General features: G+C 39.3%; 3 protein-coding genes across 3 annotated transcripts in view; all 3 read right to left on the bottom strand.

Moving 5' to 3' along the window:
• septin9b (septin 9b) overlaps positions 1–8,037 on the bottom strand; it is a 77,700-nt gene extending 69,663 nt beyond the window's left edge. The window contains exon 1 of the mRNA XM_026170576.2: positions 7,787–8,037. Coding sequence (XP_026026361.2) covers positions 7,787–7,814 — 28 coding nt within the window. The 5' untranslated portion in view covers positions 7,815–8,037. The remainder of the gene's footprint in view (positions 1–7,786) is intronic.
• A 3,179-nt stretch (positions 8,038–11,216) lies between these two features.
• LOC145429298 (uncharacterized) lies at positions 11,217–15,157 on the bottom strand. Its single transcript, XM_080302577.1, has 4 exons — positions 14,751–15,157; positions 14,147–14,200; positions 13,705–13,808; positions 11,217–13,383 (listed from the first exon to the last, which is right to left on the bottom strand). The coding sequence occupies exons 1-4, from the start codon at positions 14,989–14,991 to the stop codon at positions 13,273–13,275; spliced, it is 510 nt and encodes a 169-aa protein (XP_080158703.1). The 5' UTR covers positions 14,992–15,157; the 3' UTR covers positions 11,217–13,272.
• An 8,007-nt stretch (positions 15,158–23,164) lies between these two features.
• LOC145419367 (ubiquitin carboxyl-terminal hydrolase 37-like) lies at positions 23,165–26,416 on the bottom strand. Its single transcript, XM_080302819.1, has 6 exons — positions 25,926–26,416; positions 25,710–25,833; positions 25,472–25,623; positions 24,094–25,366; positions 23,767–23,924; positions 23,165–23,680 (listed from the first exon to the last, which is right to left on the bottom strand). The coding sequence occupies exons 1-4, from the start codon at positions 26,027–26,029 to the stop codon at positions 25,237–25,239; spliced, it is 510 nt and encodes a 169-aa protein (XP_080158945.1). The 5' UTR covers positions 26,030–26,416; the 3' UTR covers positions 23,165–23,680; positions 23,767–23,924; positions 24,094–25,236.
• Positions 26,417–27,164: the final 748 nt, after the last annotated feature.

The following is a 27,164-nucleotide window of genomic DNA, read 5'->3' as shown; positions in this document are numbered from 1 at the left end:
ACTAGAGGTCTCAAACCACGACCGAATCTGCAATACAAACACCTACCGGCTCCATTTCTCAGTCTTATTCCATGTTAAGAAATCAGCCACGAGAAACTGTAAACCACCTTTTTAAAACATGCAAGTCACAATGTTTAGAGCTCCTGTGGGTAAAGAACAAAATTTGAGTTTATTTTGTGGTAATAATCCAATCATGATGGAGTCGTTACATGTTTTTATGCATGCTTTTCATCATATTAAAAAAACGCAAGAAGAATAAACAGGTCATAATTGACTTGGATGTAAATTAATTTAACACAACAAATATGACCTAAAGTGATAAAAACAAATAAATCTCAGATGTGTTACTGATATGAGAACCACTATGGCTAGCCACATGGCCTGCACTCTTGTGAGTGTGCACAGCTCTGTGTGTTAAATTGGGAGTTTAAGATGGTTCCGCTTTTTCAACAAGCTCCCACTGCTCATTGTGCGAACGACACAATCACAGAATGAACAGCAATGGAAACTATAGAAACAACACAAGAACAAACAGAAGAGAAACGGTGCAGTTCCCGATCTAATGACGATGCCGTAAGTCAGCAAAGTCGCTATTAATCATGTCGTATTGCTAAGTATTTCCTGTTATTTAAACCGCAACCCTCTGTATTGGTGAGATTATAGGAAGGAAAAGGCAACAGATTGACCTGAAAAGTGTTTGTAGATGCATTAGAGGCCACTGAAGGCAACAAAGTGGAACAGCCGTGGCATAAACAACTCACCGCCTGGAAGTAAGAGCAGCTTGCAGTCACACCAGCGGCACGGTGAGGCTGTGATTAAATATAGCAGTGCTGCAGGTATAATGTCTACCATGATCACCAGCTTACTGAAGCATGTTAGCGTGTTTATGAACCTGAACAGAACTTGTGGTGACGCTAAATACAAGTTCAAGGGGGTTCCAAGATTTAGTGGGACTCATCCCTTGAGTATCTCCGAGGTCTGTAAATAATTTCAAAGCAAGCCATCCAATATCTCAAGACAGTTAAGGCTCCGCCCGAGAAGATGTTTCACAGCTCATAATATTAGCAGTACAAAACACATAGCTGAAGTAATTACTGATGCTGACTCAGCAGCTGGTACATCCTTGTTGAGATGCACTCAAGCAATCCTCTGTGAGAACCAGAAAGTGAACCAATCCATGACACACACTTACGCAGAGTGAAACACGCTCACACAGTCCATCCAGCCAAATCCAGTTCACAGGAAAGCCCATTCCTTTAAGCTATAACTCACACAGGCTCCTCTCTCCCAGTTCTCTGACAATTTAAATCCCATTCTCAGGTCATTTGGACTGTCGGAGGCTGTAAAAGTGCTAGTAGTGCAGTCTGCATGTCTGTCCATCCCAGCGTGGTTGTGGTAACACTGCTGGCTATTTCCTATTCACCATAAGGTAATCATTAGATGTGATAGTGGGCTGGCAGCAGTCTGCATAAAATGGGATATCCTAAAAGTTCTTGATCCCTTGCAGGAAATAAGGCGTCTGTTGCAGCAACTGATAAATATTTGGACACTAAGTAGATGCTGCAGACAGTAGCCGAAGCTGCTGTGCATCGTTATTAACCGTGCAGGACTTCTTGTTTTCTAAAAAGCTCATTTTGAGTTCTGATTATCACAGAAGCCAGAATAAAAACAGCCTGAAATACTGACGTCCCAAATCCATATGAGATTTGTTAGGCTCTAACAATAACAGTCTGTCAGCAATGCTACATTTGCTACAGTGTGTAATATACCTCATTGTGCATTATAAACTTACAGTCCACAGTGGTTAACTGCGCATTAGGTAAATGACTAAGGTAAGCTTAGACAGCACGGATGAGAGGAGCAAAGCTATGCGATTTGGCTGATTATCATAAGGCACAGAATCCTGCCACATAAGCCCCAGGCCTCCTGCTTTCACCTCCATCTCTACAAATTAGCCTGAACTGATGGAGGGATAATGCTGGAAAGAAAAAGGAGGGAGAAAGAGAGGAGAGTTCCTGTGGTTCCCTGTGGCTTCAGACCTCTGTAATCAGCATGCCAAGCTCCTGATGTCTAAATCCACAACTCGGACCCAGACAGCACACGCACATACTCATCACACACAGGCAAAGATACACATAGGCACATGCACACAGATGCACACAGAGCGAGTGCCTGACACATGAGCTCTGCGGTGTTCATGTGGAGATTGGCAAAGAAGTACGTCCCAAATAAATGCAAGAAGACAGAGTTTCAATTACATAAGCTGTGTGTTGCACAGAGCCGAGGTTAAAGAGAATTCATTAACATTTTTCTGAGAGATGAGAAAAAAAAAAAAAGATTAGTGAGATTTTTAACAGACCCCAAGTCATGCTGGATTTTAGAGGCAGATACTGTTACAGTGCGACTTTTGGATAAGAGTGACTTCAGTTATTATTAAATTACTGTGACCCAGATATGAGTGGGCCAAAAAAAAATTCACAAGTGGTCTGCAGTGGGAGAAAGACGCAATGGAGTTGCTGTTTTTAAACACATTTAACAATCTGTGCTGGAATTTCATTTTATTTAAGTACATAATCACAACAGTCACAAATAATACCTATAATTGTAGTAATGGCAGCTACAGTAGCAAGAAGTGATACAAGATCTTCATGAGAATGACGATCTTGAGCAAATTATTATGTTATCATTTTCACATAATAAAGGTAGAATTTATTGTCCATCCATTTTCCTCAGCTTACCCAATTGAGGGTCAAAGGCTAGCTGGAGCCTATTGTAGCTGTCATAGGGAAAGAAGTGGGGTACACTCTGGACAGGTTGTCAGTGTGTTGCAGGGCAATACAACATTAGACAGACAGTCATTCACACCTGTGGCATATCATTAATCGGCCACACCAATTAGTTTAATCCAATGGATGCATTTAGACAATGGAAGGAAGCTGAAGTAACTCAATGGAAGCCATGCAGAGAAGCGAAGAAAATACAAACATCACACAGAAAAGCCTCAAATCAAATAAACTCAAGAAGATTAAAAACATAAAAACATGTGTAGGTTACCACGCCATAAAGCAGTGAACGCAACAAAATAAAACAAAAGAATGGGACCTATTGTGTAAGCCTGGGTGAATAAAAAGGTTTTGAGTCTGTTTTTAAATATATATCCACAGTTATAATTGATCTCAGGTCTGTAGGCAGCTTGTTCCAAAGACCAGGACCACAATAAATAAAAGCACCATTAAGCACCGGACTGGACTGTGAGCAGCTGCTTGTTGGCCAACTGCAACTGCATTCTGTTATTCTGCAGCTCAATAAGTGAGCTGACATGATTTCAACTTTATGTTCATGGAAACTGCATCTCAGTTTGATGTAAATAAAGATACTGGCCAAAAATGGATGATTGTAAGTGGTCACTGATCATCCTCCACAACTCATCATTCATGCCTTTCTGTCTTTTTACTTTGTGAAAGGGGTCAGGCTAATATTTTGACACGGATACCTTATATCATTGGAATTTTGTCTGATACCTCAGAGGAAACATTTTCTCACTGTAAAAAAAATGTCCCTGTAATACACTAATAATAACCATGTAACGGGACAGTGGATGCCCTCATTATGATCATCCCATGCTTTAACTAATGACATCTGCTTGTAACATCAGGTGTTTCTTTAATGAACATGCAGCAACATTTTTCATGACTGGCTGGCTGCTCATCATGATAAGCAGCAGTGACATGGCCTGTTTTCATCCTTATGTTATTCACGGGGGGTTTTGTTAAGCTGAAACGTCATCGTCCGCCTTCTCTATTTATAGCCAAACTCTGACACAGTGGCAAATGATGTCATACTTGCATGTGTGCGTCTGTGTCCATGCGCGTACACTTAAGCACAAGGGTATATGCAAGGGTATATCAGGTTATTCATCAGCAACTTTATTCAGATGTGACTTACAGATATTAACAGGGACGAAGTGAGATGTAAAACCTCAAGAGACGGAGCAAAATCAAATGACATTTTCTGCAGTAGGTGGGAACGCTTTAGGCTAATATCTGAAGGAAAAAGTCCAGACCTTTCAGTGAGTAAAACCTTGGCTGAGTAACTTCTATCTCAGAGCGCCACTAAGGGATAAAACTGAGCTTTTGTACATGGCAGTCATGAAAGAAGACTGATAAAAGCAGTCAAACGCTAAAGCAGGGGATTTAAAGTGATAAGGATTATATGAACTGGAAAACTTGGCAGCCTGACTCTAAGGTAGTGAATTAAACAGACGCATACCGATGAATACCAAAGTCTCCAAAGGCGGCCTTATTATCACAGGGAGAAGTAGTGAATGCAGTCCAGGCCAATATGTGACTCAGACTGAAGGGAATCTAGCTTAGCTGTCACTAAAGAGCCATTGTTAGGAAGAAATAAAGAGCTGCATTGACTTCCCTCATCTGCTCTTTCTCTAGGGGACCTACTGGTGTGGTTTAGTGGGAGGCTGCATGATGTGGAATTTAAAGTGTGATGGATTTTTAAAGAAATCAGTTAGACTCAATAGTGCTAACTTCTGAGCAATATCTATAAGCTAAAGGGAGCGAGCAGCTAGCTAGTGGTACAATCACCATAACAGTGGGTAAAGACCGTGATGTTGAAAATCTATTGTTACCATGTGCAAGTGACATGTTTAGATTTCACGCTTTGCTTTTCCAAAGCATGAAATGGACACACATGCAGAAGCTGCATTACCAGCAGGGAGAGATAATATATTTAACACCAAGAGATCGCTAGTGAACAAAAAAGGTAAGAAGTACATTCCAGGGTCTTTCATCGCCAGAAACGATTAGGCCGTGCAGTTAATGTGTATTTAAATGTAAATGTGTTAATAATGTCTGTTTAAAATGCTTTCGCATTATTATTTTTATGTTAACTGTGCTGTTAAAGCTCATTAATCTTTAGATCCAGTCTTAATGTCCAAAATCCAACCTGTTCTCATGGATAGATTGACGTTCCCCATTCTTTATCAATAGTTTTAGGTTGCTGACAAATAAAAAACAAAACGTTATATTAATAACTGTTTGTCTGTACTGACTTAATAGAGGCCAATTATATTTACAGAAAGGTATTCTGATCAATGACAGTACTTCTGTCTTAAATTGTATTATGTACAAAATTTTTAAGGAAAATAACATTTTAACATGACAGTTACATTTAATAAACATTTGCTAAACGTCTGACTGCTGGTATACAAATACTCACATGAGAAGTATAGCATGTACTAACAAAAATCAGCTCACTCTACTGTATATTGTAGTGAGTGGGCCATGCCTCCCACTACATGTAATCCAGCAGGCTAAATCCTGGCCATCATCGGGCTGGTGCACTGCAGAGAAGTTGACTCATTAATAATTTGCCATTTCCTTATAATATAAGAAAAGGTAGGACTGTGTACTCAAAATAAAGCTGTGCCCATTGCAGTGTCCTTTGATATATCAACTTCAAAGCACTGCAGTAGAGATTTTGAGAGACAAAACAAAATTCCTATAAAAACATGTGTGCAATGTGAAATTAATTATCAGCTGCACATTTTTCAGTGTCCTGTATTTCGTCCACAAGTCGACATCTCCTGCTTCATTGCATTTTTCTGTGAAATCTTCTATTCAAGTCGAGCAAATACACACAACCAGCCCTCAGCAAAAATCCACCATTAAAAAAAAAGTCCACTCAAGCTTAGGCTGTTTTCAAAAAGCATGACAATATATATCACAGCTGACTGGGATCTCTCATGCGTAGGAAGAGCAAGAGAAAAAAGACAACAGTGCTTCTTTGACTCCGCTGGATCTCACTGTTCATTGAGGTTTACATTACATGAAACTACAGAACAACATGTGCACCTCCAGTTCAACAAGCCCAACAGACTGTTAGTCTTACCGGACTTTAATAAATCAGAACAACATAACATAATCTTATATGTGACCTGACCAGGAACAACACAACGGTCCCACTTAAGAGTATAAAATTCAGCATCAGGTACCGGGAAAATGAGAGAACCTTCCGACACTTCCCAAAAGTTGCTCTTTCTGAAAGCATTGGCATTTTTCAGGCATATTCAGTGGGACTTTTTAAGCTTAGCTTTGAAGGTATGTTTAAAGTAATTACGAAAAATGAAAGATTTTACACATCAATGGTCTGTTATCTTAGGCTGTTTGAACTAATGCACCAGATCATAGCTACACTCCAGAATACATCCGCACAACTTCACACATCTGCACTCCCAGTAATGTTACACTTCAACTAAAACTTTGCAAAAAAGATATGCAAAATGAGAAAGACCAAAAAACTTCCCGTTAAAGCATATTTATTAGGGGAAATGCATTTTCAATACTACTAATTGGGTTCTCTCTCAGTTCAGCCATGAATGCTCTAGCCTGGGAGAAAATCTGACACCTTAAGGTCATGATGCTGCGTGAAAAAAAACGCTGGAGTTACAAGCTTTGAGCTAAAAAGGGGTGAGTGCGGCTGCCAGGTCTTATGGGTTTTCTTTCTTCTGGAGGGAGAGCAGACTAGACACTCTAATGATCAAAGTGTACAGAGACCTTTGAGAGAAAATGTTTGCGTTATTCACTCAGCAGTGATAATCCTCCTAGGCTGCTTTCTCTGGTAAGTGTTTGAAAAAACACTGGACACTGTTTATTTCTGCCCGCCTCTTCAGTAGTCTCACCATATACTAAGCTAGTGGAACCACAAGCTGTTAAATATAACACAGTCACAGTAATCACTGAATGTGATTGTATAGTAATACTGTGTCAGTGCAGGTGTAGCCATGAATAGATCCATATGCACTTTTCCCACAACTTTATTCCCTAAACAGTCAAGCACTAATTTATTATTGAGCCCTGTGAAGTTGGAAGACTCCTCAATGCATTTCTTTCCTTATCAATGTAAACACATAGACAGAAATAAAGTTCTGGCTATTGTTTTATTTCAGTTTTCTTATTTTCAGAGCCTGAAGCGTTAAGTGTCCAAGCACTTACAGTGTGGACCTTGTCTCCTGTTTTCAACACAAGCCCCAACAGCATCAGCTTGTGCCACATATTTTCGTGTTTAATCTAGAGCATGTTATTTTTCCCCCCCAGAGCCCATCCTGAGTTCCCAATGTTAAAGGAGAGTGAACACACAGATGGGGCTTGAGCAAGGCCAGAGACATGTTGTATAACACGCACACACTATGTTGTGCCATGCACTTACAAGGCAGGGTCCCACATATAGGCTACACAAAACCATTTAGTCTGACATCATGCGCAAGCAAACGTCAGAAATGATTGTTAACGCAGACACACAGACAGCAGCGAGTCCAGGAAGGCAGCTCAGCCTGAAGGGTCCATTCCATCCATTCAGAAGGTCAGACTGGGAAGGACAGATGATGCACATCAGACTGTAAAGGCCAGGAGACCCTGAGGTGCTCCCGTGAGTGCTGCTACCTCAGCCACAAAACAGATTGGACCAGAACAACAGATGTGGTAAATCCCAAGTCAGAGTTTAAGTAGTTGAAGAACTATAAAAAAGATAACCTGGATTTATAGAATTTAAGATGTAAGACCTACAAAAAAAGCTACAATTATCTAAGATATATCAGAAATGTACGTTTAAGTACTTGACTGCAGTATTACAATATGCAAAACTTTAAAAGTATATAATAAATCTTTTTTTCCCCAGTCTGTGCCATTAATTACACACAAAAATCACTCTTGTAATTACTTTTTGAAGAGTTTAGTGCACGTGATATTTCAAAGGATGCTTTTTCGTGACTCACCTGTACCCGAATTTTGAGCTTTCTTCATGCTCTGCGTTTCCTGCTGGTGCACTTCAGGTATTCGTCAGTAAAAGCAGAGAAGCTGCAACTGTCGGTCGTCCTTCTCACCACGTCGACCAAAGAAACTGGAGTTGACTTTGTTGCCTCAGTTTCCCCGCACTTGTTCTTGTGCAGAAAGCTGAGTGCGTGACGACACTGTGTGACTGCAGGCAGCGCTGATGCAGATATGCCTCAATGATGTGCACTTTAGTGGGATGTTGAGAATCTCGAGACCGCAAGACCATGTTAAAAGAAACGTGAGCGCACGAGGGGGCGGGTGGAGAGGTCCACTGACGCGCTTTTACGCACGTATCCAAAGAGGAGATAACAGGATCTATCCAGTGTTGGGCAGCTTACCCCAAGGGAAATTTGTTTACTTAGTCACACTGATATAAAATCTATGTGACAAACGCATCAGAGATATAAGGGAGTTCATCCTGAAGCCATTTTCTTTGGCAAAAAACAAATAAGCAACCGGCTTTGCTTCAGTGGTTATTGTCAGGGTGGAAGTTTAGCACCAAGGAAGCTAGTAGGCTGTATCCGTTACAGGCTTATGTGATGCTAAGGAAATATTTCCCACATACTTCCCATTAGAAAGAAGAAAATGAACACATATTTTTCTGACCTACCAAAACTCACATTTTCTCCTTTTTATGTAGAGTTAAACCAGTCTAAATGCAGTCATGTTTAAACGATCACTCAGGAAGACACGATATACATTAACATCAGCCATGAATATGAGAAGTATGTTGAAGTGCTGTGAAATGCTGCTCTCTTGTGGTTGGATGTGTCACAGCTGGTGTTAGGACCACATTGGGAGTTTTGGTTGAACCACATAGTCAAACCCAATAAGCCTAAAAATAATTAAGCGTCTATTACAAGTAAAAGCAATGCGGCCTGAATAATATTCTGAATACAATTTTAAGTAATAAAAGCATTTTATTAATATACAATCCTGCAGTATAATGTTCTACCATGAATCTTGTAAGAATCTGGCAAGAGATTTCCCTAAAACAAATGTACTTTATTCAAAGGTAGGTTAACACAAAACTATAAGTCGGTGTGGAGCTCAGGAATGTGTGAGAGAGAGTGTGCGTGTGAGTGTTGCATGCTGTAAAAAGTGTTTAGGCTGTCAGCTAATCAAAACTAGAACTAGAAAAGTACAGTGGGGCAAAAAAGTATTTAGTCAGCCACCGATTGTGCAAGTTCCCCCACTTAAAATGATGACAGAGGTCAGTAATTTGCACCAGAGGTACACTTCAACTGTGAGAGACAGAATGTGAAAAAAAAATCCATGAATTCACATGGTAGGATTTGTAAAGAATTTATTCGTAAATCAGGGTGGAAAATAAGTATTTGGTCACCTCAAACAAGGAAAACCTCTGGCTCTCACAGACCTGTAACGTCTTCTGTAAGAAGCTTTTCTGTCCCCCACTCATTACCTGTATGAATGGCACCTGTTTGAACTCATCATCTGTATAAAAGACACTTGTCCACAGCCTCAAACAGTCAGACTCCAAACTCCGCCCTGGCCAAGACCAAAGAGCTTTTGAAGGACACCAGGAAAAGTATTGTAGACCTGCACCAGACTGGGAAGAGTGAATCTAAAATAGGCAAGCAGCTTGGTGTGAAAAAATCAACTGTGGGAGCAATCATCAGAAAATGGAAGACGTACAAGACCACTGATAATCTCCCTCGATCTGGGGCTCCACGCAAGATCTCATCCCGTGGGGTCAAAATGATCATGAGAACGGTGAGCAAAGATCCCAGAACCACACAGGGGGACCTGGTGAAGGGGACAGGACGACTGATCCGTGTTAAGGACAGAATGAATGGGGCCATGTATCGTGAGATTTTGAGCCAAAACCTCCTTCCATCAGTGAGAACTTTGAAGATGAAACGAGGCTGGGTCTTCCAACATGACAATGATCCAAAACACACCACCCGGGCAACAAAGGAGTGGCTCCGTAAGAAGCATCTGAAAGTCCTGGAGTGGCCTAGCCAGTCTCCAGACCTCAACCCCATAGAAAATCTGTGGCGGGAGTTGAAAGTCCGTGTTGCTCGGTGACAGCCCCAAAACATCACTGCTCTCGAGAAGATCTGCATGGAGGAATGGGCCAAAATACCAGCTACTGTGTGTGCAAACCTGGTAAAGACCTATAGTAAACGTTTGACCTCTGTTATTGCCAACAAAGGTTATGTTACAAAGTATTGAGTTGTATTTTTGTTATTGACCAAATACTTATTTTCCACCCTGATTTACGAATAAATTCTTTACAAATCCTACCATGTGGATTCATGGATTTTTTTTTTCACATTCTGTCTCTCACAGTTGAAGTGTACCTCTGGTGCAAATTACTGACCTCTGTCATCATTTTAGGTGGGGGAACTTGCACAATCGGTGGCTGACTAAATACTTTTTTGCCCCACTGTATATATCAGATGCTGGAAATGAAAGACAGCATGAGCACATGAACAGTTTTTATAGTCTGACAGGCTGAGGTGAACTATGTCAACTGGGGAAACTCCCATGTTAGAAGAATACACGTTGAAGTTGGACAGGAAGGCTCAAGGACACTAGAAAGAGCATCACAAATTTAATTTTTGTGTGGCAACAAAGACAACAAACAGAGATAAAAGAGTGACATATGAAATATTTGAATTAAATAACACTTTTAGAAAAGATGTGAAAGAAATAGATTAGATAGAATTTACATTCCTTTGTTACTGTACAGATGAAATAATCAGAATGATGCTTTATTACACATTAGCCTTCAGAAGTATCTGCCTCATAATCAGTTACAAATAGTTTGATAACCTTGATGCTGTAGCACTGTAGGTAAAAGATACTGTAGCATAGTATTTTCTATAGGGTTTAAAGTCACTGCGTGTAAAAGTTTCAAAGCTAGATGGGAGTAAATATAGACTGTACCCCAAAATGGTCTGTAAAAATGTCTGCAAAATCAATAAAACAAATAGCACAAACTATATTTTAACTCTGAATAATATCAATACTCAGAATAAATTAAACAAAATATGTGTCAATTAAATATTTTGCAATATTTTATGCTTTTACTCTTGAGTCGCCTCAAAAACGGTGGCACTGGCTGTCAGTCCACGTTTCACCTCAGCTGTTAATAAGCCAGGTAAGAAACATCTATATCTATTTTCTCTGGAGGAGTCAGTGAAGCTAACTTTGGCTATGTCTTTCCTTAGCCTTTTCTTGGTGAAACATAGGTACAGTGGCTTGCAAAAGTATTCGGCCCCCTTGAACTTTTCCACATTTTGTCACATTACAGCCACAAACATGAATCCATTTTATTGGAATTCCACATGAAAGACCAATACAAGGTGGTGTACACGTGAGAAGTGGAACGACAATCATACATGATTCCAAACATTTTTTTACAAATAAATAACTGAAAAGTGGGGTGCGTAATTATTCAGCCCCCTGAGTCAATACTTTGTAGAACCACTTTTTGCTGCAGTTACAGCTGCCAGTCTTTTAGGGTATGTCTCTACCAGCTTTGCACATCTAGAGACTGAAATCTTTGCCCATTCTTCTTTGCAAAACAGCTCCAGCTCAGTCAGATTAGATGGACAGCGTTTGTGAACAGCAATTTTCAGATCTTGCCACAGATTCTCGATTGGATTTAGATCTGGAATTTGACTGGGTCATTCTAACACATGGATATGTTTTGTTTTAAACCGTTCCATTGTTGCCCTGGCTTTATGTTTAGGGTCGTTGTCCTGCTGGAAGGTGAACCTCCACCCCAGTCTCAAGTCTTTTGCAGACTCCAAGAGGTTTTCTTCCAAGATTGCCCTGTATTTGGCTCCATCCATCTTCCCATCAACTCTGACCAGCTTCCCTGTCCCTGCTGAAGAGAAGCACCCCCAGAGCATGATGCTACCACCACCATATTTGACAGTAGGGATGGTGTGTTCAGAGTGATGTGCAGTGTTAGTTTTCCGCCACATATAGCATTTTGGGCAAAAAGTTCCATTTTGGCCTCATCTGACCAGAGCACCTTCTTCCACATGTTTGCTGTTTCCCCCACATGTTTGTGGCAAACTGCAAACGGGACTTCTTATGGTTTTCTGTTAATAATGGCTTTCGTCTTGCCACTCTTCCATAAAGGCCAACTTTGTGCAGTGCACGACTAATAGTTGTCCTATGGACAGATTCCCCCACCTGAGCTGTAGATCTCTGCAGCTCGTCCAGAGTCACCATGGGCCTCTTGGCTACATTTCTGATCAGCGCTCTCCTTGTTCAGCCTGTGAGTTTAGGTGGACGGCCTTGTCTTGGTAGGTTTACAGTTGTGCCATACTCCTTCCATTTCTGAATGATTGCTTGAACAGTGCCCCGTGGGATGTTCAAGGCTTGGGAAATCTTTTTGTAGCCTAAGCCTGCTTTAAATTTCTCAGTAACTTTATCCCTGACCTGTCTGGTGTGTTCTTTGGACTTCATGGTGTTGTTGCTCCCAATATTCTCTTAGACAACCTCTGAGGCCGTCACAGAGCAGCTGTATTTGTACTGACATTAGATTACATACAGGTGCACTCTATTTAGTCATTAACACTCATCAGGCAATGTCTATGGGCAACTGACTGCACTCAGACCAAAGGGGGCTGAATAATTACGCACACCCCACTTTGCAGTTATTTATTTGTAAAAAATGTTTGGATTCATGTATGATTTTCGTTCCACTTCTCACGTGTACACCACCTTGTATTGGTCTTTCATGTGGAATTCCAATAAAATTGGTTCATGTTTGTGGCTGTAATGTGACAAAATGTGGAAAAGTTCAAGGGGGCCGAATACTTTTGCAAGCCACTGTATATCTTCTGAAAGTGCAGACATGACTAAAAACTTACCTCCATGGCATGCAACTGTCTACGCGTCCCTTTCTCCTCTGGTTTTGGTGTACTACGTATATGGTTGGTCTTTGGCCACATATATAAAAGCAGAGCAACAATGTCCATCTCAGCTGCAAAACTATACCCATTCCTATCTTTTTTTAATGGACTAATTCTAATTAATCATGAGAATCCATTAATTGGCCGAAGATCTATTTACACACTAAGTGTATATTTTTAAACACAATAGTCTATTTTCTATTAAATAAGCAAAAAAAAGAAAAGAAAAAGAAAAACGATTGTGTGTACCAACTCCTTTATCTATTTGCAGTACTTGTGCTTCATTATTCAAATATAGACCAATACTATACAATGAAATATGACAGTGAAAATAATGCTGATCAATACTAAGAATGATTTGAAATAATTCAAGTGGTTTCGATTAACCAGTGTTTAAAAAATGTAAAAAAAACCAAAAACAAATTAATGTTTGACATTTTGACCTGTGATTGAAATGACTTCATGAGACTTCAGTGAGCCAACAACATTTGACTGCATTACTAATCAAACTCATAGGGACTTGAGTTTGATTAGTGCCCTGAGACAGGGGAGAGGTCACTCTTGGTCATGACTTCGTAAACGTCATTGGATTCTTGCATCGAACGTCTTGGTCTTATGTTGTCACTACGCTTTTGTTTCACCTGTTGGTAGTAAAACACCAAAAAAGTTTGTATACAAGTTTGTATACATACATACATATATATGTGTGTGTGTGTGTGCGTGCAAACATCTGCAGCTGCACTCTAAGATGCAAACAGAGCAGTCAGTGGTTTTAGATGTTATCATGAACTCAGGGCAAGAAGATTTATAATGATTACAGCAGTTCTAAGCATTTGCGGTGATTCTGATAAATGTGAAAACTTACTGTATCTGCAGCTATACAAAATAACCACTGCTGCACATGATAGCTTGCAGAGCATGACCTTACTTTAAAACCTTTAAGCAGACAGAACTGAACTCACCTTTTGAATGATCAATTGGATGAAGACTACGATTAACAGCACGCCCAAGACACCAATGCTGATGATCAACACCAAGATGTGCTGGTCATCTTGTCCAGGATGTGCTGTGAAAAATATAGGAAAATTGGATATTTGCTTATACAAGCTGTGGTATTTTAGTGCAGCTACACAAGAAATTTGCTGTAATTTTTTTTTTTCTGGTCGCACGTCTTTAAATGTACTGTTTTTACTCTTTGCAATGCAATACAGAATTCTCTGAAACCCTGAAGAGATGTCATCTAAAACTAAACTGTATGTATCATATAGGCAAGCAGTAAAATAAAAATAAGGGTGGACTAATTTATGTCAAATTAGAACCACAACTCCTGTTTATTTTGCAGCCAACTGCAAAAAATCATAGAAATTTGGCTATTTAAAACCAATAACGGTGTACTGAACTCACTCGTGGGTATCTTGGGTGTATTTTCACAGGAACAGTTCTCCACTACATGTACCCCTGTGCAAAATGAAGGAAAATGCAGGTTACACCAAATGTCTCAAATCTTGCAGCTGCCCTTAAAATATTTACACGACAATCTTTTGTACTTTTCCATCAATAAATTTTCTGCTTGTTAAATAATTCTCAGAAACCATAAAAAACCGAGAAAGAGAAGAACATTAAAAATTATTAAAATACTGGTAGACTAGTGATATTTTCTTTTTCACATCATTTTAAAAACTGAAAGAAATATTAAAACAATATGAAAGACAATAATAAAAGTAAGAGTCTTTTATTTATATAATTTAGCCCATTGGAGTTAAATTTTGGCTGTAAAGAAGCTGAGATCACATTCAAGTGTAATGTCGCCACTGCATAGGTTATGATATTGCTTTTTCTTGGATATTTCTGCAATTTCTCACCTTCACAAAATTCAAGATTACAAAACATTGCATAGATTTGCATATTCAACAGACAATGTCCTGCATTTGGCCAGCTCTACAGAGATGCGAGTTACAGGATAAAAATAGAGAGTTTTTAAGAAGAAGGGTAAAAAACAACAACACACCTCTTATAAAAACTGTGTAGACTTTGCACTCAGCACTTTTGTCTACTGATTCTTTGTAGACACAAGTGTAGACACCAGAATCATCCACAGTCAGATTAGTCACGGTGATGCTGTGGTTCATGGGAGCTCCGTTTGACTCAATCCTGCCTTTGAATCTCGATCGCACAGAAACTTTGCTGTTTACCTGGTTGATATAGTAATACACCTCATTCTGTTCAGTAAACCTATGATACAGATACATCCCGGTATATCGACTATTGTTTTGGGGGCATTCTTCTGAGGAACATTTCAAAGTGATGCTCTCACCAGGCTCTGTGATGATTATAGTGCTCTCTGTTATTAAAAAAAAGACAAAATATCTGATTAGTTGGTGTAAAAATATATAATATAATATAATATAATATAATATAATATAATATAATATAATATAATATAATATAATATAATATAATATAATATATAAACGTCAACATTAATAAGTCAGTATGGATAAAAATATCTTTGTCTGATGATTTTGTAAATATTGTTCCAAGCAGTCTTGAACTATACCAACACAAGAAAATATTATAAGAAAAGTAAATGGACATACCTGAATAGCAATAATAACAAATCAATAATATGGCCCAACAGAGTCGTACCATCTCTGCAGCACTAACAGCATAAAGTCTCTGTTTCAAACACAATGCGCATACTTATGCACCAGTTCAGACAACAAGCAGTGTTTCCTGTATGGTTTTTGATGTAGATCAATGATGTGTGCATCCTGTGAGATTAAATCATTCATTACATTCACTCATTTAGACAGCGTGTAGCTTTATGTAACACTCTGAAAATGTGTACGAATAAAACAAAGGTTTACAAATGTATAAAGAACTCAATAAAACAAATAAGACACATAAATATGCCAAGCATTAAAAAGCAAAAGAGGGGGAACTCAATTCATCAACAATAGTTTTAATTCATGCTATTACTACGAATCCCAAAAAGTAATACAACTATTCATATAGTTAGTTATTCATTCATGTAGGAATTCTTTTCATGTATAAACCATGAATTCTGCCATAATGGAGCCAGAAGATACATTTACGTTTAGTTCCAGGATTGATACAAAGTACTGAATTCATCCTCCTTGTCTAACTCGAACACCAACTCATAAATATTGCTTTCCAGTATAGTCTGCTAGTGAGAAAGCCTCTCTAGCAGAATGATTCATGTGGATTAAATGGTCATTTTAGCCACATGAATCCCTGGGATTTTATTCCTGGATTAAAGACTTATAAAAGCAGGAAACATGTGGTTAATACTAGTGCCCAAATATTTGGTATATTGAGTACATTAATTGATACACTAGTGAAAAACAGCAACATCCTTCTCACAGAGCTGATCTGAGATGGAGTTAAGATTTCTCTGTTATGTTTAACAGGCATAAACCAAAAAAGGAATCATAAACACACACCTTTTATATTTATATGTATATTTATACCTATATCCCTAAATTTATCTATTTATGTTCATATTTATCTATCACTATCTCTGTTTCTACACTCATTTATATGAGTGGTTATGATGTTGTATATTTGCTGCCATGACAACTCTGCCCTCTTGTGGGCAAAGTGGAGAAAAAACTGAAGATATAGTTTTACACGATCGCGCAAAAAATCCATGCATTTTCAGGTCAGGCCCCTCTTCTGTGGAACCAGCTTCCAGTTTGGATTTGGGAGACAGACACTATTTCTACTTTTAAGATTAGGTTTAAACCTTTCCTTTTTGCCAACGCATATAGTTAGGGCTGGACCAGGTGACCCTGAATCCTCCCCTTAGTTATGCTGCAATAGGTGTAGACTGCTGGAGAATTCCCATGATGCATTGAGTATTTCCTTTTCAGTCACCTTTCTCACTCACTATGTGTTAACAGACCTATCTGATGAATCACACTTGTTATTAATCGCTGGCTCTCTTCCACAGCATGTCTTTCATCCTGTCGTCCTTCACCCCAACCAGTCGCAGCAGATGGCCCCGCCCTAATGAGGGAAGTAGGTACACATGGGGAAGCAGCTCACACACATGAAAATAACGACATCACAGGGGAAACATAAAGCTAAACACACTGAACACAGGACCTCTTCAAAATAAAACAGGAAACATAATGAAACGCAGACATGACTACACGAACCTGACGACAAAAGACATGCAGACATGAAACACATGAAGGGCAAGGGAGACTTAACATAGGGCTGAAGACACAAGCGGAGTCTAATAACAAAGAACTGTAACGGCAACCTAAGCATAATAGAGATGAACTCAGAAAACCTAAACGACTTAAACATAGAAATAAACTAAAACTCAAAACTCAGGGTCAAAAGACCCAGGATCGTGACAAAATAATCATAATTACAATGCACCAAAATCTTTTAAAACAGGTCTTTTTGTTTGTCCCCAAAGCAAAGGATCTGGGCTAATGTCAGAGTCATCTCTGATTACTTAGTGATGACTGATTACAGAGCGCCTGAGCTCCCTCCTGGGGAGTGCAGTAATTTCCAGTAAGAATAAGCATATTAAATAAATTGCTGTAATAATATAAAGATAAATGAGCTAATGTATAATTTCTGATAGGGGTGGAGGGCATACAACTTTTAGGTAGATACAAACTAAAGGATTATAAATCCTTAAATGTAGTCATCTCTCTGCACCATTCAGATATTGTCGTGCACATGGAGTGAATTGATTGTTTAGCTCTTAAGCATGATAATGTTTGACATTTTGTCTCAGTTATTTTGATTGAAATTACTACATTGTTAAAACAACATCAACAACAACAAAAAGAAAATCCTTAGATTTAACGGCACTGCAAAGGAAACTCTGGAGCTGATGGAGGTTGCACACCAGTGTTCGTATAACTTTGATTACAAAATCAGTGGATTGCCCTGCAGCTACTCCATTGTTTCACCTGTCAATAGTAAAACAAGACTGCAGTGATTGTGTGTGTGTAGTATAACAATTTTAACAGATTTCAAAACGATTTATTCCAGAAAAGATTAATTTTAAGCAGAAGGACATGAGCTTACCCTCTGGACGATGAATATGATGAATGTTATGACTAACAGCATGCCGAGGACACCAGTGCTGATGATTAAGACCAGTAGTAGATAACGCTTTTTTGCGGTGGTCTGGAGCTCTTCTCGGTTTGTACATGCATTTCCTGTGAAAATATAGGAAGACATGGGTTATAACAAATTAGTTGTTTTCCTGTATTTACACTATAACTCTGGGGTACATCTTTTATTAGAATGTTGTAACAATAAATATGCAATGTGCACTGAAGAACAACTCATCTAAAGCTAAAAAAAATGTTTCTATTCTCGTTGTATGTGTCATACAGATAGCTAGAAGGGTGTATACGATCCACCTCTATCTATGCCACCTGTTAACCCATTCCAAGGGGGATAATTATTGACTACGTTGTGAGCTTTAGGTTTAGGCTTATGAGAAACTGACTTTCTTGTAGATCAAATGACCACATTCAGGTGTAATATCATCACTGTGTAGGTAAGCGTAAAGGAAGTTTCCTTCCTATTCTTAGACATTTCTGCACTTTTCACTTTCTTAGCTGAGGAAAAAGATAAGCATCATGTCTTGAAGATGGAAATGGGACTGTATGCATGCATACAGTACACTGCAATTAGCCAACTCTGAAGCATTGTGAATTACTCAATGAGATTGTGGAGTTTTTAACAAATAGAAGAAAAAAACACACACCTCTCACAAAAACTCTGTAGACGTTGGAGTCAACGCTCCTGTCAAGCAATTCTTTGTAGACAGAAGTGTAAACACCAGAATCATCCACGGTCAGATTAATGATGGTGATCTCGTAATTCATGAAAGCTTCATTTACCCAAATTCTGACTTTGAGTCTTGGTCGCTCCACAGTTTTGTTATTGAAGTACACCTGATTCTGTTCAGTAAAATTATGATACAGATACATCCCAGCATATCCATCATTGCTCAGGGGACTTCCTTCTGTTTAACACTTCAAAGTGATGCTCTCAGCAGGCTCTTTGACAATTATAGTGCCCTCTGTTAAAAAAAAAGAGTGTGTGTAATATAAGACACAGTCCAAGCTTAAGTATAGTTTAGCTATAATAAGGATACTATGGGAAAAGTCCAGTTCAAGGAACAAGACAAATCTTGTTTGCTGCTATCAGATTGCCAGGTCCAGATGGGTTCTGTTCCAAGCGCCGCACCAGCAACTCTGCAGAATCACCACCTCCGCACGTCCTCCCGCAGTGATGGTTAGTCCCTGTAGTCTTCACCACTGCCGTATTTTTTTGTATTTTTAATAAAAAGGAAATAACATGCCACTGTGCTGCCAGTTATAAGTTAGTGAACTAAAACTCTCCTTCTGCTGCACACCCCACTCCTGGTACCAAAATTATGTAGCCTGGGAAATGATTAGCCACACAGGACACAATTACTGGGGTTCTTAATGTGCAGTTTTATTGTCAATGACGACTGAATAAACCAAAAAAATGTCCTTTGACCTTTACTTTTGTCAAACAGCGGCCATATGGACTTGTACTGAACATCGACAGCACGAGAGGTAACGTGGCAAAGTAACAGAATAACCGATTGAACAAAGATGCGCCAATACAATACCAGGAATTTATTATTATTTATTAAGTGGCATACTGTTAATTGCATGGGTAATCTCCTCCACTGTAATTGGAGCATCTATAATCTGCTGGTCAGTAGTAGAAAGCTGTGGCAGGTTTAAATCAGTAAAGAATGCTTCGAATTTCTGTTCATCTAAACTACCTTGTGTAGAATAAAGATTATTGTAAAAGGCCCTGAATCCATCATTTATATGTCTAATAGAAGCTGAAATAACCCCATGTGATTGTCGTATGCCTGGGATATAGTTCATACTGTCTTTCTGTTTAAGACGGTATGCTAATAAACGACTCGGCTTTTCTCCCATTTCCCAATATGCTTGATTAATGCGAAATAAAGCGTATTCTGCCTTTCTGTTGTACAGTACATTCAACTTATATTTAACTTTAACAATTTTATTCAACGTAACTCTGTCTTTTGTATGGGAATGTACTGCCTCAAGTGCCTTTAATTTGGCTTCTAACGTAATGATATTCTTGTTAGCTGCCTTCTTTTTAAAGGGAGCGTAAGAAATTATCCTCCCCCTTAAGTATGCCTTCATAGCATCCCACCAAGTAGCCAATGTAGTGTCCTCTCGATTATTTGTCTGTTTGTAAAATTGTATTTCATCTCTTATCAATTTAATAAACCCAGAGTCTTTAATTAAGGACACATTTAAATGCCATCTGCGGCTTTGAGGTATCTGTAAAATATTTCCAAGACATAGAAAAATTGGCACATGGTCCGAGAATACTATATTACCAATACTAGAATCTATAGAGTTATTCACTAAGGCTTCAGAAATAAAGTAGTCGATTCTAGTATAAACATTATGAGGCGGAGAGTAAAAGGAATATTCCCTGCCTTCTGGATGCATTGTCCACCAAATATCATTCAGACCTAAATCTGAGGTCATCTGCCTTATGGCAACTACAGATTTACTCTCTGTGCCTCTCCTAGGAAGTGCTCTATCTAGGTCTTGATCCAGTATTTGATTAAAATCTCCTCCTACCACTATTTGTGCACCTTCTAATTCCAAAAGATACTGTGACAGGTTATGAAAAAAGGCGAGTATGTCCGCATTAGGTGCATAGATATTACATAAAATTATTGGTGTGTCCAGTAGTTGTCCATAAACCAATATAAATCTACCTCCCTTATCTGTTATTACTTTTGTTTCAGCAAAGCTAACTGCTTTATGAATCAGAACCGACACTCCCCTACTTTTACCAGTTCCAGGACTGTAAAAGACTTTACCTACCCAGGAACATTTAAGTTTTAAGGCTTCTGACTTGCACATGTGCATTTCTTGAATAAAGGCTATATAAACTCTTGATAACTTTAGATATGTTAATATTTTCTTCCTCTTAATCCCGTTATTCAACCCCTTAACATTCCAGCTGGCTATTTTGAAATCTGTCTGTCTATCCATCTTATATGTTGTCTGCTTGACCTGGAGACAACATATAAGATGACACCGCCATGGACCTCAACCAGCAGGCTTTGTGTTACTTGTTTCTTTATACAGGAGCATGTAGGGGTGGACGGCCTTTTTATTTGATTACCCTTTTCTCATGTTTTTGTTAGTTAGGGACATTTTGGGGGACGTTATACTCTTACTTGTTAAACACATGCTCCCATCCACTCTCTTGGTCCAGAAGCTCCATAATCCAAGTGTCCCAACTCAGGTCTGATGGCATTTTTTCAGTGGTGTTTTTAACCTCTTGGGAACTTTCACTACATTCCTTACTTGATGCAGAAAGAAGAAACGAGTCAGGGATGCATAGCAAGCACAACAAGACAGCAGCAGCCCAGACCTTTCACCAACTGAAGACATTTGCAGCACCATAAAACATGACAGAGAAGAGCTGGGACTATGTGAAAGGGTGAAGTGCTGCAGTAAAGTTGCAATGGTCCTATCTTTTATACAGTCTATGGTTCACTCTATTCGATTACCCTTTTCTCATGTTTTTGTTAGTTAGGGAGATAAGACATTGTTATTTGGTTTTATTCTTTTCATAAATAAGTTTTGTACATCCTTTAGATACGGTCCCTTTTGTTTGTTGTTTTGGGGTCCACCCTGAAGCTGTAGTTCGCTCCTTTCCTTTGTTAGAATTCAATCACTGTGAAAAAAAATCACCATCAAAATTGTACTGGTTGTGTGATGTGCTGCTTGGGGTCAGACAGGGGTGGATCACCCTTATATTATGGTCTGGCCACCCTTAGACAGGCCATAACACTAACTAAAATGAAAATTAAAACTAGACTTATAACTGGCTGGCTGGTGTCCTTACCAGTGTCCTTGGGTCTGAACTGTGGGCTCCTCTTTCCAGGTGTTCGTACTGCCTGAGTGGCACCAAGGTGTGCTGTCTTGCCTCTTTTGGGTTTTCTGCATGTTTCTGGCTCAACATGCAAGTATCCACTTCTTGACGTTCGCTGTTGGTTGCAGCCACTTGAGGTTTTTGGGCTCATTTGGGTTCTCAACACTGGGCGACTTTGATGGGAGTGAAAGCATCCTCACAACATAAATCACCACACTACCTGCTTTTGTTTCAGGTTTTTTCTTTATCCTTGTTAACATGTTTGGGTACTGGGTTTACCTGTAATGCATTTTGTGCTCCAAAAGCTGTTATTTTGTGCAGCTGTGCTCCAAAAGCTGTTAGCATGACCTTTCTTATCATTAGATTGTGCCACACCAGCACCTGAGAGAAAAGCTTTGAGTTTGATTTTGTGTTTGTGTTTTGCAGGCACTCAGGAGAATAAGTCATGATGTTTCTTGTGTTTGTCATGTTAGTATCTCAGTGCTTGTCAATCCCCAGTCAACAGTGTCACCACTGTGAACAACATCCTGCGACTGTTTGAGCCAAAACCTTCGAGAAGTCCCTGCAGCTGCTTCAAAACTCATCACTGAGCTCGATCTCTCTTTTAACACGCTGGAGACAACAATGAAAGATGACTTTCTTTCATATGCTGCTTTGAGGGCTTTGCTGATGAAGTTCAGCCAAAACAGGAAACATGCAGCAGGAGACAGTAACTTGTTAAAATGTTATAAAAGGTACAATTAAAGATTTTCACCCTACAGGGTTGTCAATGATCCAAGGATAAATGTCTAATTTGGTCAAAAGTTTATAAGCCATTTCTGGAGAGACTGCAGTGGAAATGTTGTCACTTTTGGACTTTGCTACCTGCAGCTAAACATTTGCAGCTAAATCATTTATTTAAAAGCAGAAGCTGCAACTGATCGAGTGAATGTTTGTCTGAAAACTTAAACTGAACTCCAAGCGTACCATTGCTCCAGCTTACCATCTTTACCTGAGTGAATCAGTTTGTTGAACAATCTAAATGATTCAGAAACTTCTGTGACATCAACTTAACTAAGGCTCATTACAAATTTCACAAAACACTGCTGAATACTTTTAATATTTTTTTTATTAGTTATTTTTGTTTTGTTGTTATTTTGATTTTAATAAAACAAAATAACATAAAGAATCAAATTGTTTCTTTGTTTTTTTAAATTTAATTTATTTTACAAATAAATTAATAATAATATTAATAATAATAACAACAAATTAGTGCTGTCAGCGTAAACGTCATTAGTTAAAATGACGTTAACGCTGAAATTAGTGCTGTCAGCGTAAACGTCATTAGTTAAAATGACGTTAACGCTGACAGCACTAATTTGTTGTTCCAGAGAGCAAGCCAAACACTGGTCTAGAAAAGGACGATCTCTAGTAGTGCTGCACTAGTAGTAGATTTTGTTTTAACCTCCTAGGACCTGGTGTCCACATATGTGGACATAAGATTTATGAGACCAAAATACAAAATTTTGCTCTTCAAAAACCTGATATCCACTTATGAGGGAGGACATTACACTGCCCCTGTTCAATCGAACTTTAAAATGAATGTCCTCATATGTGGATCTCATTTTTTTGAGAAACAAAAAAAAGATAGTCCGAATCTGATGTCTTTGTTTTCACATTCATCAGGTCCCAATCAACCCAAATGGCACAGAGAAATTAAAAATGCATGCCATGAAAGAGTTCAGGTCTTAGGATGTTAAAAATGTCCCTGCTGATGAGACCAGTGAATGTGGGGCGACGGTGGCAAGAAAAAACTCCCTCCTGGAGGAAGAAATCTTGGGAGGACCAGGCTCTCTGGGAGGACCCTTCCTCCTGAGGGCAATACTTACCAGTACTTGTCCTCCAGTGTGCGATGGTGGGCTGGGACGAGTGTTGTTTCTTCTCAGCATGATGATGACCTTCCTTCCATTTCCTGTTTCAGAACTGAGAATGAAGACAAAACTGGTTAACAAGGTAACAGGACATTTAAAAATTCTCTCACTTCAGGATGAGATGCTGTGTCTTCTTACGTTTCTCTTGTAAAACAGCATGTAGGCCGAGTGCTGCTGTTCCTCACAAGCTGCCGATCCGGTTGTGTGGAGCACCTGTGCGTCATTATAGGTGAGCCAGCGATCTGATGTAGAGTGCTGACTCTCCTCAGGATGGACAGAACTACAGATGTAGTGTCCTGAAATCACATTAAGACAAATGAATCCAACTTCTGGAAGTCAGCTGATTCAAGCAAACAGTGATTTTGACTTAGTGCGTCTTAGAACATCAAAAGCTTTTGTGTGTGAGTCCTTCACTGAAAAGTAGAAAGTTTTCATTTTCTGTTTGTAACAAGTCTGTTGTTTTACCTGACTCTGTGCCTCCATAATGATTGATGATGCTGACAAGACTATAACAGCCACCACCCTGAGAAGGAACAAATCCAAAGAGTGTTAGTTTCACAAAGTCTCACATCAGAGCCATAATTAAGCTGATTTGCTGAGGCTACGTCCACACTAATGCGTTTTCGTTTGAAAACACATCGTTTTCTCTCCGCTTTGACCTCCCGTCCACACTGAGATGGCGTTTTCCTCAAGGAAAAACACAGCATCTTGAAAACGCTCTCGAAAACGCACACATTTCAAAACGGAGTTGTCCCGTCGCAGTGTGGACACTCGAAAACGCAGACTTTCTAAAACGATGACGCATTTTAGTCATGTGATGCAGTCATGTGAGCAATTAAACAAAGATAGCCGAGTGCATTATACAGCGGTTGTTTTGATTGCTCTCAACTTTGACAGCCCTAAAAAAGATTAATATCAGTTTGTACATGCTCCGGATAGCTTTTCTTCAAATTCTGTAATCCTCACTCACTTTTGCGCATGCGCAGGACTGGAACGTAAGCGTTTTCGGCCGTTTCAATGCAGACGCACAACTATTTGAAAATGACTGAAAACACTAGTGTGGACACGGAGTTTTCAAATCTATCAGGGCTAGTGTGGACGTAGCCTGAGACGTTCTGCAGTCTGTTTTTACCTGATTGGATGGCACCACCAAGTCCCTCTGCAGCCTGACGGGGTCATCCACCTTCTTAATGTTGTAGGTTTGTGTAAAGCCAAACCTCTTCAGATGCAAGATCAGGACTCTGGCAGAAAAGAAGAAAAAAAACACAAACAAGGTAGAAAATAAGAAGAATGAGTGTCAAACACAAACAGAAGATGGGAGAAAACGACTGCTCAAGTATTGTCTCGAAAAACTCTGATATTTGATGCGCCACAGTTTGGAAACCTGGTCAGTCGATCACTTCTGATGTGACCTTACTCACCTTGGCAGTGTATCAAAAGACGACTTCAGTTCTGAGGCCGTCCCTCCACAATCACAGCGAAATTCTATTTCTTGTTCCTGAACAACAGCACAGAGAAAACAGGCTTTATGGTAGAAAGAAATCTCAACATATGCACACACACATACGCACAAACACTAACAAAAAAGGTGTGTTAAGATCGCTGACACTACAACTCTATTGGAATTTGTGATCTTACCTTCAAGTATGTCTCTAACATGTTTATAATAGACCCCTCTGGAACAAGGTCAAGAGACAAGCTGGTGAAGTCCTCGTGCTGTGATGATTGGTGACCACAGCTACACATTTCAGGAGTAACGTAGTTAAAGTAAAGATCAGGTAGGTGGAAAAGAGGTATATGAAAATATTGCAACCAGCTCTGCGTTTCTGAAAGACAGGCTTACCTCTTGCATGTCCTCATGTTTTCCATTTTAAAAATGTGATGCTCTTCTACTGGGCAGGTATAACTTTGGCCCAGGAGAGCTGCGTTCCTCTCCAGGTGAGGTGCGAGCCTTTTGACCTCATTGAGGAACAATGTTAGGAATTCATGAGCGTCCTGAAAGAAAAGCAGAGAGATTTAAAACAGTACATCAAAATCAGAAGGTAAAGCAAAAAAACAAAATGTCCAAATAGCTGACGCACTTTCTGTGCACTGCCGGTGTATTCAGGAGCTTGACTGCTGAATGCCTTCTTAAAAGCTCTTAGGTGGTGATCTTTAAGGCCATAATCTGTTGACTCATGACAGTCCCTGACATCAATGAGCCTTCTGTAGAAAGGAAAGGGTAAACAGACATTTCTGCTGTTAGATCTCTTTGTTCTTCAGGTTTTTGAAGAAAGTAGAAGGTTGACGTAGCGCACCTTAAGAGCTGAGCTTCTGGATCTGTGCTCCACAAAACCTCCTGACGCCTGATGTCTCTTATGAACTCCTCAATGTTGAGGAGGCTCTGCAGGCAGGAGTTCATGTAGCAGGTGTTTCCGATGTTTGGAAACCTGACACACACGCACAACGTTTACAGTATCAGTGTAAAAGAATTCATTTTCTCCACTTTGACAAAGTGAGCTTTGGTCTTTGTGCACCACGTGTACTCACCCGAAGCAGTCTATAGTCCCAGTTTGACTTTCTATTATTTCTCCACCGCATGCTACACTGCTCCAAAAAGGTAAAAACACAAACACAAAATTAGGAAAGATGTCAGGATGCTGAGCAGTGTATGTGCATGGATGCATGAGCTTTGAAGTTGAAACATTTTGGAGGACGTCTTTCTCTTACCTGTTAAACACATGCTCCCATCCACTCTCTTGGTCCAGAAGCTCCATAATCCAAGTGTCCCAACTCAGGTCTGCTGGGATCGTTTCCGTGGTGCTTCTTACCTGATATAAATATATAGGACATAGCTGTGTGCCTCATTGCTCTTAATTGCTCTCATTTAACTGTGATGAGTAAATGCTTGATGACAGTGACTCTTTCCATAAAACATACCTTCCCGGATTTAAAAAGAGTCTTCACAGTGTTGCTCTCTGCCTCTGCATCGCTGTCAGTTTGCTGCAGAGGACGAACAAACATAAGTTTATTAAAAAGTACATTTTAAAGAGAATGTGTATTTCATATGTTTTGTGTAAAAGCAAACCGAGGAACAGCAGAAGATGTGTCTCCATTTTCTCTTCTTTTGGCCATTTTCAGGGTTAGCTGGTGTGGCAGCAACAGAAGCATCCGGGATGCTGATGAGGACAAAAGTGTAAATGTTGTGGAAATTTATAAGAAGGAGTACATTTTGCTAATACAGATTGCTAATAAAAGTGAATAACTGTAATGGAATACCAACATGAACAAAATCATGTATTTTATACATTTACACTCTACATTTTCAAACGCTAATCTCTGCATCCATATAAATAATAGACAAGACTAGAAGGAGTAAAAAAGATGTAAATACACAAGGTGGAAGAAAAATGCCAATAAAAGGGAAATAAAAGAGCTCCAACCAAACCACTGCTATAAATATCTCCAGCAGCATTAAAGACTGGCGCATTTCTTTACCTCTGATGAGACGTAGAAGGAATTTCCTTCTCTGCCACGTTTTGTTTGTGTAATTTCTG

Source organism: Astatotilapia calliptera, chromosome 6 (genome assembly GCF_964374335.1).
Source record: "Astatotilapia calliptera chromosome 6, fAstCal68.1, whole genome shotgun sequence".
NCBI lineage: Eukaryota > Metazoa > Chordata > Actinopteri > Cichliformes > Cichlidae > Astatotilapia > Astatotilapia calliptera.
Note: the sequence above shows the minus strand (reverse complement) of the source record. Positions and strands in the feature narration are given on the sequence as shown.

Excerpts from the sequence above, each read along its gene's own strand:
- LOC145429298 (XM_080302577.1), bottom strand. The coding sequence starts at position 14,991 with ATGTATCTGTATCATAGGTTTACTGAACAGAATGAGGTGTATTACTAT. Across the intron at positions 13,809-14,146 it reads TACACCCAAGATACCCACGA|CACATCCTGGACAAGATGAC; the intron begins GTGAGTTCAGTA and ends TATTTTTCACAG. Across the intron at positions 13,384-13,704 it reads TCCAATTGATCATTCAAAAG|GTGAAACAAAAGCGTAGTGA; the intron begins GTGAGTTCAGTT and ends TACTACCAACAG.
- LOC145419367 (XM_080302819.1), bottom strand. The coding sequence starts at position 26,029 with ATGAACTCCTGCCTGCAGAGCCTCCTCAACATTGAGGAGTTCATAAGA. Across the intron at positions 25,624-25,709 it reads ACACCGGCAGTGCACAGAAA|GACGCTCATGAATTCCTAAC; the intron begins GTGCGTCAGCTA and ends CTTTTCTTTCAG. Across the intron at positions 25,367-25,471 it reads AACATGAGGACATGCAAGAG|CTGTGGTCACCAATCATCAC; the intron begins GTAAGCCTGTCT and ends TGAAATGTGTAG.